Source organism: Anarhichas minor, unplaced genomic scaffold (genome assembly GCF_050575085.1).
Source record: "Anarhichas minor isolate MPS153535 unplaced genomic scaffold, ASM5057508v1 ptg000004l, whole genome shotgun sequence".
Lineage (NCBI taxonomy): Eukaryota > Metazoa > Chordata > Actinopteri > Perciformes > Anarhichadidae > Anarhichas > Anarhichas minor.
Window position 1 is genome coordinate 10,074,194 of NW_027466450.1, and position 11,665 is coordinate 10,085,858.

The 11,665-nt window shown below is 42.1% G+C and overlaps 1 protein-coding gene across 1 annotated transcript in view; it reads right to left on the reverse strand.

Annotated features, from left to right (window-relative positions):
- The window catches only part of map2 (microtubule-associated protein 2), a 30,219-nt gene extending 19,020 nt beyond the window's left edge, over window positions 1-11,199 (reverse strand). The window contains exons 1-4 of the mRNA XM_076108783.1: window positions 10,998-11,199; window positions 5,276-5,365; window positions 4,458-4,532; window positions 1,775-1,990 (exon numbers count right to left, since the gene is read on the reverse strand). Of these exons, the coding sequence (XP_075964898.1) occupies window positions 1,775-1,990; window positions 4,458-4,532; window positions 5,276-5,365; window positions 10,998-11,199 (583 nt within the window). The remainder of the gene's footprint in view (window positions 1-1,774; window positions 1,991-4,457; window positions 4,533-5,275; window positions 5,366-10,997) is intronic.
- Between the last annotated feature and the right edge of the window lie 466 nt (window positions 11,200-11,665).

The following is an 11,665-nucleotide window of genomic DNA, read 5'->3' on the forward strand; positions in this document are numbered from 1 at the left end:
CAGTATCCAAGGAAACTACAGTACAAAGATATGTTGGTTAAAGGCATGCATTACATTTATTTCTCAATATCTTTTTTTAATTTACTGTAGAAAAACAACCGTTTCCATTTCTCTTTTTCTGTGACATAAACCATGTCTTCAACACAGATTGACCTGCCATCATTGACAACTGAGGTTGTTCAAGAAAAATGGAAACATAAATGAAGTTGTAACACTTCATGGCCTAACACTGCACTATTGTTGAAGCACTTTTAGTCAGAGCATTTCTGAAAACCCAGGCTCTTTAGAAGAGGCAACCTTGAAGAGCTGCAGTCCATTACAGCAAAAGGTAGAGTGCCTCAGATTCTCGATATTGCACACGGACTGTGCAATGCACAATGTGGGGGGCATACAACTTAGTTTTTCAGCAGCCATTCCTGTATAACATTTTTAGTTATTGTGTAATAAGTTCTATTCAGAAGCGTTGCTGCCCAGTGTTGCTGCGTGTGACATAGATGTTGATAAAAACAATGTTTCTACTAGATTTCTTTGTCAGCGGTGCCAATGACGGGTTGGGGGAAGCTGGGGGAGTTAATAATCAGACTACATTAACACTATTTAGAAAATGTCTGCAGTTTCACGGTCAATGACATACTCTTCATATCTCTTCTTTGTTGTGCGTTTATTGAATGAATGCCAGTGTTTTCCCTCGGTTGACTACTTTGGCCTGGCGCATGGGTCACAGTGGTGAAGACCACTAGGAGCAAATGCCAGGAGTTGAGTTTTCATTATGGTTTGTTAACTGCACGTCAAATTAATCAGAGCACACACGGCCAAATTACAATATGACCTTGTGGCTGACAAAGCAATGTAACATTTAAAAGGCATTGTGTTTTGGAGGGGTTGAGTTGTATCAGAGAGCCGACAGAGGTATAAATTAAGTTGCTGTCCTCAGTTGAAGCTGCCCAATCAAATGATTTATTTTGTTGGATGGATAACATAAAAGGCTATGTTGTGTGTTTGAACAGTCTAAGTGTAAAGACCCTAGTCCTAGTTCCTAGTTCCCCTTTAAACTGGCTCCATGTTGTGTTTCTAACGACAATAAAAGTGGAAAGTTGTTTGAGAGTGAGTGGAGCTGAAAGTCTTCTCTGATGCCAAAGTGAGCGGGTGACAGTAACTTAGGATGCGTGTAGAGGGTTTGATATGGCACGGCATAATTAAGGGATTGAGGGGTCATTTTAAAGAATAAACCAAAACATAACTCTGGGAGATGATTGGTGCAGAGGAATTTGTGCATGGAGGTCATCAATCATGCACCGTATCTCTGAGATATTCATGAAAGCCATTTGGACCTTACTTTATGCCCCAACAGTGAACCTTGGTGGCCATGTGGTCTTACTGTTGAGAGCTGTAATGTATCGTGTCCATTAAGTGAATCCTACTTCTGAGACTTCACAGCTATGTGTCTGACTTAACAGCATGGCAACCACAAGTAGCATGGCTTCGGGTGAAATAAATGAAAAAAAAAGAAATATGACTGTTAAACAAATATGAAGTTGCTCAGATGTTGAGCAGACAAACGTCACAAGGACACACAAACACACACACAAGGACAGACGAATAGACGAGTAGACGGACTGACGGACGGAGAGACGGAAGGACAAGAGGGATGGAGGGAGGAGGTCAAATCACAGAAGGAGAGGAAATTAGCATCAAAATGAGAAAGGAGAGAAACAGAGTGAGAGAGAGAGGAATGGAGGGGGGATATGGCAAAGAGGAACCATGCGTGGTTCACCTTCAATCTGTCTAAAGGCCACGGCCTGCCCTGTGGGGCGAGAACCCGAGTGCGTCCACTCTGGGCTGAACAATGGGTGGTCATAGTACTCCTCGTCGGAGTGGTAGGGGTCGTCCTCGGGCACGGAAACTGAGATGGAGGGGGCGAGGAACTTGCACCTCTCCCGAGAATTTTGGAAGCGGCGGAGAGGGCCCGCCTCCTCCTCATCCCCTACATCTACAAACAAGACAGACACAAGGAGAAGAACTGCAGGGAAATCTGGACACACGGACTGAAAGAGAGAGTGAAGAGGAAGAGAAAGGGTAGAAAGGAAAAGGAAAAAAAAAATGGAAAACCCACCAAAGAATGTCCATCTTAAAGGTGATTTGACATTTGAGTCTTTCAATCTAGTTTATCTTTGATAACATTGATAGAATGCCAATGAAGAGAGATTATGCAATTTCGGTAAAAAGAAAAAAAACCCTTTGCAGTAATTATTTTCAACACATTTAAATTTTTACTTACTTAAACAAAATAATTCACTTTAAGTTTAGAAAGATATATTCAACGGCAGTTAACTGCACCATATATATTTGCATTATGTATTAAGGGTTTTGAAGCTTGTTGGCATCTGTTGAGAGGCAGAATTAAATTGTGTATAACATAAAAGTAAAATGTTTCACGGAAGTAGATCCATTGCAACAATTTATGATGTTTATATTTTTCTTGTTTTGGTTTAGGTCCTTAGATTCTTGAAACTAAATCAGTAGTTGAACTGGGGCCAGCTGTACTTCAGGAAATTACTAACCATTGACTCGTTCTTTACTAGATACATCCTCAAGTTACTTCTTAAGATGGACATTTTTTTGCGGAGAAGGAGAAGTTAAAGCTTGAGGAGAAAAAAATGGCGAGTCACCAGAGAGGGGGATGCAAGAAGAAGACAAAGCTTGATTGAGGGCAAGAGAAACGTAACACACGGGACATTGATAAGGAGACAGCGACAAGCAAATCAAAGGGGTCAAAGCTTTGGGGCCCAGCCCTACTCTGCGACAAACAAAATTAGAATATTTCATCGTTTGAGGAAGATAACAATACAAACCGCTTCACGTATGAGTGATTAAATCTAAATAAAAGACATACAACACAGACACAACAATTATAATACTAATACAGTAGTAGTTGTAGTCGTAACACAATCAGTAACGTGTGTTTTGCCACTGCCATTACAGGAACAAACCCCTTACCTATAAAAAACCTCAAAGACACAGCTAATCCTCTCTTAGAACAAAGGAAAAACCCCTGCGGAGTTCAGAAAGGTAATGTTTAAAAGAACACCATCCTCTAAGGTCGTGACTTAAGACTGAACCTACTTGCTCTGAATCATGATCACTAATACAATAACACCCGCGTAACTAAATCACTTCATCACTCTTTCTGGTCAAGAACACAGAACACTGTCACTTTCTGTAGAAAACTCAGATAACCTCAAATCATTCTTACGTACTTCTTCTAGTGCACTCGAAACAGAATGTTACCACAACTGACCATCTCTATTTGGTGCATGGCTGACCCATCTACAGACTCCTCATTACATTGCAGCCAGACTGTGAATTGAGTAGACATGAAGACACAGGCAGCGTAAAGCCGGCTGACCGTTTAGTTGCACTGTACACAATAATCACTGCATTGCTTAAACTACAATTTAGAAGTCAAAGATGAAGAACCAAACTGTATCACAATGCTAATGCGCAAATATGAAACGCAAAGAACAAATACTTTTATAAATTGAAGGTACAAACAAACAAATCGAGGTAGTATTTTCAGTGTAACGGCTAGCTAACAAACACACACACACACACACACAGCTATATGCTCGTATGCCTAGGCTAACTTAACTTACAACGATGATTCAGTGTATCTAGACTGCATTGCTACAGTTGTAGAGAATATATTATATTAGCTCATTTTTACGCCTTACTTTTATTGCTAGGCTTTAGCTTTAGTCTTTGCCTTTCACTTGAAGCGAAGCAGCTACGTCTTCACGTAATGTTCACAGCGCTAAAAATCTGATATGTAGCCATAGCCGCCTACAAAAACAAAAATGACATACAAAAAAGACTGACAGAGGGCAATCACAAGAAAACACAACACCATGAGTAGACATGCAAAACAACAAAAAAGACAAACAACAACAAGTCGGAGGGCTACCTAATGTGGCTGTCGTATTAGTTGTGTGGGGGAGACGAGGTGCGGATTTTAGAAAGGGAAATGGAAGAAGAGGATGAAAAAAAAGAGTGCACTCGTTGTAACAAGGCAGTCGTGCATGTGGGCGCTCTTTTCTTTGAGAGATAAACAGTGATGACAATGAAGATACGACTTGTATCTTTTCCAGGTGTACGATGAGGAGGAAGCAGGATTTAAAAGGAAATGGATGTCTGAAAAATGGAAAACGTGTTCCTGCTTTTAGGAACTCTTTTATGTAGAGGTTTCCTGAACGGGCACCAATGGGTGGGTTGTCCCCTGTAGGTGGGGCACGTCCTGAGGGTGTGTGTGTGTGTGTGTGGGGGGGGGGGGGGGGGGGGTTAAGTAGCCCCAGACCCAACCAACATCAGTACTCCAATGTGGTGGCGCTCACAAACCTCCAGGGCTTCAGTTGGGGAAAAGAAGGACACTCTTAAACACACTGATCCCATTCTTGGCCTACCTTTTTCCAGAGGACCAAAGTGCTCCGCAGCAGGTGAGAGGGGTGGAGAGGGAGGCAAATTTGTGGTGTCTTCAACTTCAAAGAGATAGAGGAAGAGGAAGAAACAGTATAGTCATAAATGATCACATACTGTAAAGGACTTTGAGTAAATATCAAAATTGATGCTGCAGAACCAGAGATATCTATTTTATTCCACACATTCTACCTCCTTGCTCACACGTAACACACTCTTCTCCTTGCAACGTATATTTTATGCACTATTTTCAAGTTGGCAATGCTCAGCAATATTGCTGCTGCACTGCTCACCTCAACACTCTGTTGTGACACTGTCTGTAACCACAGATGTAGGTATTGAGTCTATAGGTCAACATGGGGTTGGGGAAAATGATCATCTCTCCCCATTCTCTTCTCTGTTTAGCTTGGTGTATGCTTACCGGGATTGATTTGATTCCGGTTTAATTTGTAAATATGCTGCTTTCCCATGATAAAAAAGGGGGGAGGACTTTTTAAACGACAGACCTGACTTGTGTGTGTCTGAAATGTTCTCTCATCATGTAGTTTGACTTGTGTCTTGACTCAAGAGACATTAAGGGTGCAATATTGAAATAACAAAATGAATGTGTTTTGCGGTTTCCTCCCAAAATGCATCTTAGGTGAATTGGTGACCTATCCAGTATGTGCCCTGTCCAATGGCAATGGATAGGCTCCAGCACCCTGTGACTGGATGGAAGAAAGAATGCAGCAGTTGCACAAGTGTGTGTGTGTGTGTGTGTGTGTGTGTGTGTGTGTGTGTGTGTGTGTGTAGGTGTGTGGCTTACCGGATGGCAGCCTTTGAGTCTCCTGCTCTCCCTTCAGTACCGCCACTGCCTCTGCCGTCACTTCCTGCACGATGCGCGCTGACACTTGCTCTGAACATAGATACATGGGCACAAAAAAAAAAGGTCAATCAACTTTTAAGATTATTGAAAGAATAAAAAAAAAATGTTCGAAGACGTGTGCTAGGTTGGAAAGTTGAATTAATTAATTTGGTTTAAATCCCAAAACTGGCTGGAAAAAAATATGCAGCAAATCCCAAGCTGCACCAGTGCATCAGGGCAGTGTGGTTGTACTGGGGCAGCTTCCAGGGTTCAATCTGTAAAATAACTGTGTGAGAATGTGAAGCAGGATAGAGGAGGTTGTACGCTGTACAGATTGCAAAACCCCCTGAAGAAAATGAGTGCTTTGTGATATTGGGCTTTACAGTATACATAAACTTGACTTGAGTTGGCTTGATGTTGCTGGAGGACAGCGTGTATTTTTGAATAATATCATCAAGACCTGTGATGAAAGCCCAGTGAGGGAGCTGGAATTGTTACCATAACTGCAGGGATGCTTAGAGCTGCTGGTGAAGGCTGAGTGTCGCTATGGAAACCCAGCATCCCTAAACAAGAGCAGACTAAAACTGAATCCGCCAAGCAAAATGTATTGTTTTACATTTTTCAAGATTTTCTTACAGGCTGAAAATGCAACAAAGATTCCCGACCAAAGCAAACCATGGAAGCTAGTGTGAGATGAAGTGGGCTGTTTGATGTTCAGCCCTGCTTCAGTAACTGCAGTGGACTGTGAACAGCCAGACTGCAGATACAATTCCCCTTCTTCCTCTCTCTCATCTATTCAAGGTGACGCCGAAAAGCAATTTGGCCTTGCAGAGAGTTAACATTCATAAAATCTAATACTGAATTCAGTCTTTTGCAATAAAATGGCAGTAATATGAGATTTATACTCTTCATTACAATACTAGTGTATAATATTTAGAAAGAAGCTATCAACGCCGTCTGGCTTTCTGACACTGGTAGGTCACAATCCATAAAACTGATCTACAGTTTCTGCATTTAAGCTTACATCTGTCTGTATGTATGAGTTGAAATATTGCACGGAGGGGACAACTGTAGAGTTATAATCAAACCGTGAATCATTAGCATATTAACAGTGGTCATGTGGGATTGGGTGGCAGTGTAATGCTTTACTGCTGCTGTTTCAGCACCTCTTTCTATCCGACATCGCCCACACATCAACACAAACAAGCTGGCAGGCAGACACACATGCAATTACACACACACACACACACACACACACACACACACACACACATACACACTTCTTCCGGAAACGATTAACACAGCCCACTCGCCAAGTCAGAGCAGCCATTTCCCATTTTCAATAGCAACGTGCATCACCTATTTGCTTCCAGGCAAAAAAAAACCCTTGCTTCCAATACTGGGAAATAGAGCTGAAAGGCGTCTACCTTACACGCAATCAATGGTTGTGACATCAAATAACTAATAACAGCCCCTATAGCTTAGACCTGGAGTCAAATAACGCTCCAGATGTGAATAGTTCCATTTTCTGAGTGAGACAACACCATTGAGCGCCTGTGCCTGAAGAATTGACTAAATGTTGGTACTCCGTTAGTACTCGACAGAGCCCTAAACCCTGGGAAGAACTAAACACACACAGAAGCTTTTATAAAACTAACATAGAATTGTGGAAGCAAAGTGAAATTAAGCAGTTAAAAAAAAGAAAATGATGACATTGCTGACCAGCTGCAGGTGAGAAGATAAAGTATTAGGGGTGGTGAACAAGGAAAGGTTCAGCTGTGTAAATGGGAGGATCAGGGAGAATAAGCTACTAAAAAAAGTGTGGGCTCATCATGTTCTAAAAAGGGCATTTTCTCTTTGTCTACGTTTTCTTGAGGTTACAAGACAGCGTGATGTCTGAATCAGGATTTTAAGCAAGGTTTTTGAAATTAAAAATATTTTGCCATCTGCAACACCCTTCATTTCAATTCAGTTTCTGAGACTCAGTGATCACATTGGAGAAATGCAGCCCTTTCTAGATCATTTTCAACACAAATGAGTCTATTGTAACAATATATCGCATATATTCAAGTTCAAAACTGACCAAAGGAAGGTTCTAAAAACTCTTGAAGTTTTATGTGAATAATAAAAAAAAAAAAAAAAGAAAAGACAGAAAAACTAAACTGGACTAATCTCTTGACGCTTAAAGCATATGCCTAAGGAGGGTAAAAACTAAATGCAGTCGCTCTTCAAAAGCAACATGGAGGGCATCGGGTTCACTCGGGCATCATCGATTTTTAGTCTTCAAATCAAATCCACAGAAATGCACATTCACAGAGAATGACAAAGCCCACTTCCTTCCATTGGCTTTGGCTGGAGAACGAGCCACATTCACAACTAGCTGCTTTAATATACAGAAAGGTTGCGTCATACCTGCGTATCTACATCCATAATCAACAGTAACAGCGTATACACACACACAGACACACACAAACACACTCTCCCAATGAAGTAAAAGAAGGTATTACCTGACAGATTGATGCTGAGAATGCTCCCGTTCTGAGCAGAGACTACGACTGGAAGCCCCGAGTCAAAGCAACACACACACACGCACACATTCACTCACACACACACAGCAGGACTGAGGGGGCAAGGACAGAGCAGGAGTGCCGGTTGGTATATGATAGCAGCCGGCACCCGAAATGTGGTAAGCAAGTGGTTGCCATGGCAACAGACCAGTGGGCCACTAATTTGGGACCTCTCCGTCTGCAGCCTCCAGTAGAGGAAAGGATGGCTGTGACGCGGCTGATCATTCAAACCAATGTTTTCCTTAAACATGACGTAAATCAGAATCTAACGAAACCCAGAAAGAACGGTCATTTCTTCAACAATTCGCAACAATTGTTTTTTTTCTGACAGAATCACATTAAACCACAAACTGAGTGGAAAATAGTAAAAGGTTTGAATTTTTGAATGTCACAGAAGCATGCTGCATCCATTCATGTTTTCTTGGAATTATGACTTAGTATCTCATAATTATGAGATCTACAAATTGTGAGATCTGCATGACGGAAATGGCAATGCTCTACTCTACAGTGCTATCACGTTTGATGACACATCTGTCTTTCTTGCCAATGCTCTGATGAGTTAACTCGCCTGCAGTGGCACATATACTTGTGACAATCCCCAATCTGACCGCCAGCATTCACTGTATCAAGGTCAGACATCTGGTAGTGAGATAGTGGTCGTGCACACTGCACATCCACTCTGAAGAAGAATTCCTCAATAAGGTTTTCAGAAACAGAGAGTGTGTTAAAAAGAAATGAAAACCTTTTGGTGACCTGAATGGAATGAGTTTTGTTCCACATGAGAGTTTAAACATTAAGTTTCACTTGTATTGTTTCTGCAGGAGGAACAATGCCTTGATGTAAAAAATATCGAGCACTTTCATTTGGTGGTATCAACTTTTCTTTCTGTCAAAAATTCCTGAAGCCCTCCGGAATCCATTGTATGTCGTTTTTTTAATGGTACTGAAAGTTGGACTGTAGTTTTCCATTTCTACTTCTGTCTCCTCTGCAGCCAATCATACTGATTTAGGCTGATGAGATGGAGGAACTTTAGCAACAGAAAATGGTGTCCAGGCTTGTTGACAGTATGCCCAGATACTTGTGTCAGCTCAAGACATGGACATCAGTCTATGCAATATCCCTAACAAAAGAGAAAGGCTTGCTCGATTAATGCAAGCCAACCACTCTCCAGAATAAGCTCAACAGCCCATTGCATTCCTTCCATTTCTATTAACTCACTCTGTTTCTTCCTGTCTCCATCTTACCATCTCTTACTCTTGACCACTTCCAGCATGGCTGACTGGCTTTTTACTCCTGCCCGCCCTGCTCTGGAGCAATAATAATGTATGCCGACTAAAGGCTCTGCAGACAGCTTTGGTTACACAGCTGGTGTGAAGATATGTCATTATTATGCTGATGATTATACGTCAGTGCATGGCTATTAGCCATTGTTTTAGAATTTAGAAGGCACACTTCTAAATTCTGGGCGTAGATCATTGGCTTTCCCTCTCTGAGAAAAAAAAGTACTGTTTCCTTGTTGATATCAGTTTCAAGCCATTACTTTGAAGTTAGAAGGAGGCTATTTACAGCTCTCATAACTTTGATCCGTGCTAATAATGACCCAGAGGAACACATGAGGCCTTTGCAGTTTCTTATTATGTAAGACCACTGGCTAAAAACATAGCCGCATTTGCATTAGAGAGCAATGCATTTACACAAAGTCACGAGAGCTCGGGACATACAAAGTGGGTCATCATTTAACAAGGGGCGGTCCGGACACTTAACATTCTATTTACTAGATATGTTTATAACACAAAACTTGCTTGATTTCACTGGCAGAAATTGACCAGATTACATTTATTGCAATGATGTTGTTCTTTCCCTACTGGATTCACTGGGGAAAAATTGTTAATGTGCAAATAGATTGAAATCTTAAAAGCCACAAAGAATTGTAACTTTTGGTGGCACCAGAAACACTGCGAGTAACGTGCTGTAGAGACCATTTTGATGCAAGCAACGCAATGCAGAGATACGGCTCACTACCCATGACTGGCTTACTACCAAATTCATCAGTTTGTGAGTTGCAATTGAGTATATAAATTACGCCGACAAGATGTGATGGGACATTTTAAAGACTCTTCCGTTGTCATTGGTTGTCATTTATAGTCTATATGTATGATATATATGAATCAAGTGTCATTATGTATGATATAATGATGTATAACCGAAGATGGGCATAAGGGCATAAAAAAGTCAAATGGCAATGAGCAGCTATATTCAAAAATACTGTTATCAGCGAATCTAAACTGGTGTCAGTTAGGTCATCGCGTGCTAAATGGTCTTGTCTGAGGTAACATTAAGTTACCGGCGAAAAGAACAAAAGCGCTGGCAAAGTAAATTATAGGGGAGCCGTTTCCATGGTTACCCGGTTGGTACATTATTGTTCTTTTCTCCAGGGTGTGAGTGAGGGGGGGGGGGGGGGGGTGTAAGGGGGCAGAGAGACCGATTTTATGTGGTAATTATAGCACCGTTATTAACAGTGTGTGATTCTAGTGAGGACTGAGAGTGCTAGAAACCCACGCACAAGAAGAGAGAGGACACACACACACGCACACACATTATCAAGCGCAGACACTCACATATACACATAAAACCACATAAAAACACTGTCAAAAGTCGTAAACAAAGCTTACACATGCACTTACACTCTTTAACACATACGCACATGTAAACACCAACAAACCCTGCGATGCATGGAAGGATAACAAAACAACATGCTCATGTATACACACTCATACACGCACACACAAACAAGCCCCAATCACATTAACTTGAGTATAGAAAAACACAGACCTACTCTGTCTCCTGTATCAAACTGTAAGCAGGCCACTTTTCTGTGTCAACAAGTATGAATTGACCAGAAGTGTTAAAGCTGGCTAAACTGTGACTTCCCTTTTCCCCAACACAAGCAACACTTACTCTACTATAAGTTATCTTTCAGCGATTGCAATGCAATAAGCCACACTGGCCCCATCGCATCCCTCTTATTTGAGCCATCCATGAATGCAAGTAGATGCCAGGTGAGCATCTGGTGAAATGTAAAACAGAAAAATATGAATATTATAAACGTGTCTTACCTGCAGTTATAGCGGGGGCACCAGTTAACTCCCCGTTGAAACCATTCTCCCTGGCAGAGTAGGATCCCGTGGCCATGCTGGGTTGGCAGGTCCTGTAGGCGGAGGAGGAGTACCCATTGGCTCCATGGGTGTCCGTGGCCTCCTGCCCCCCTGATGGGTCCCACTGGGGGGCACCGTCTTCTGGCTGTCGACCGTCTGCCATGCTGGTGCTAGCTAGCAGCAGGGGAGGGCGGGCAAAGGGTTGGGTTCTCTCCTTCTGGCCGAGAGAGACACGAATGGGGTGGAGGAGGGAGGAGAGAAGACAAAAGCACGGTCAAAACTCGCACGTCGGTGTTATCTACTGCAATGTTAACAAAGTTTCATAAAGGAGAGTGAAGAGTGTCCCGAACAGAGGAGGCTCTAGGACACGCTGCATCAGTCGCATTCACAAATCTCTTTTTGTCAGTCATAATCCCCGCTGCGGCGTCACTGAGCTTCACTGTCAACACTTGTGAAAGGGCACCTGTGCTTGTGTGAGTTTGTGTGTAGGTGGTTGTGTGAAACACTGTCCTTGGGTGTTAGCAGGCAGGTGACAGCCACTAGATTAAACCCTATTGATTTGTTGGTATATAATGACTCATGTAGCGAGTGGCCCAGGTGGAAATCACATCTGGTTGAAGATGAACAGA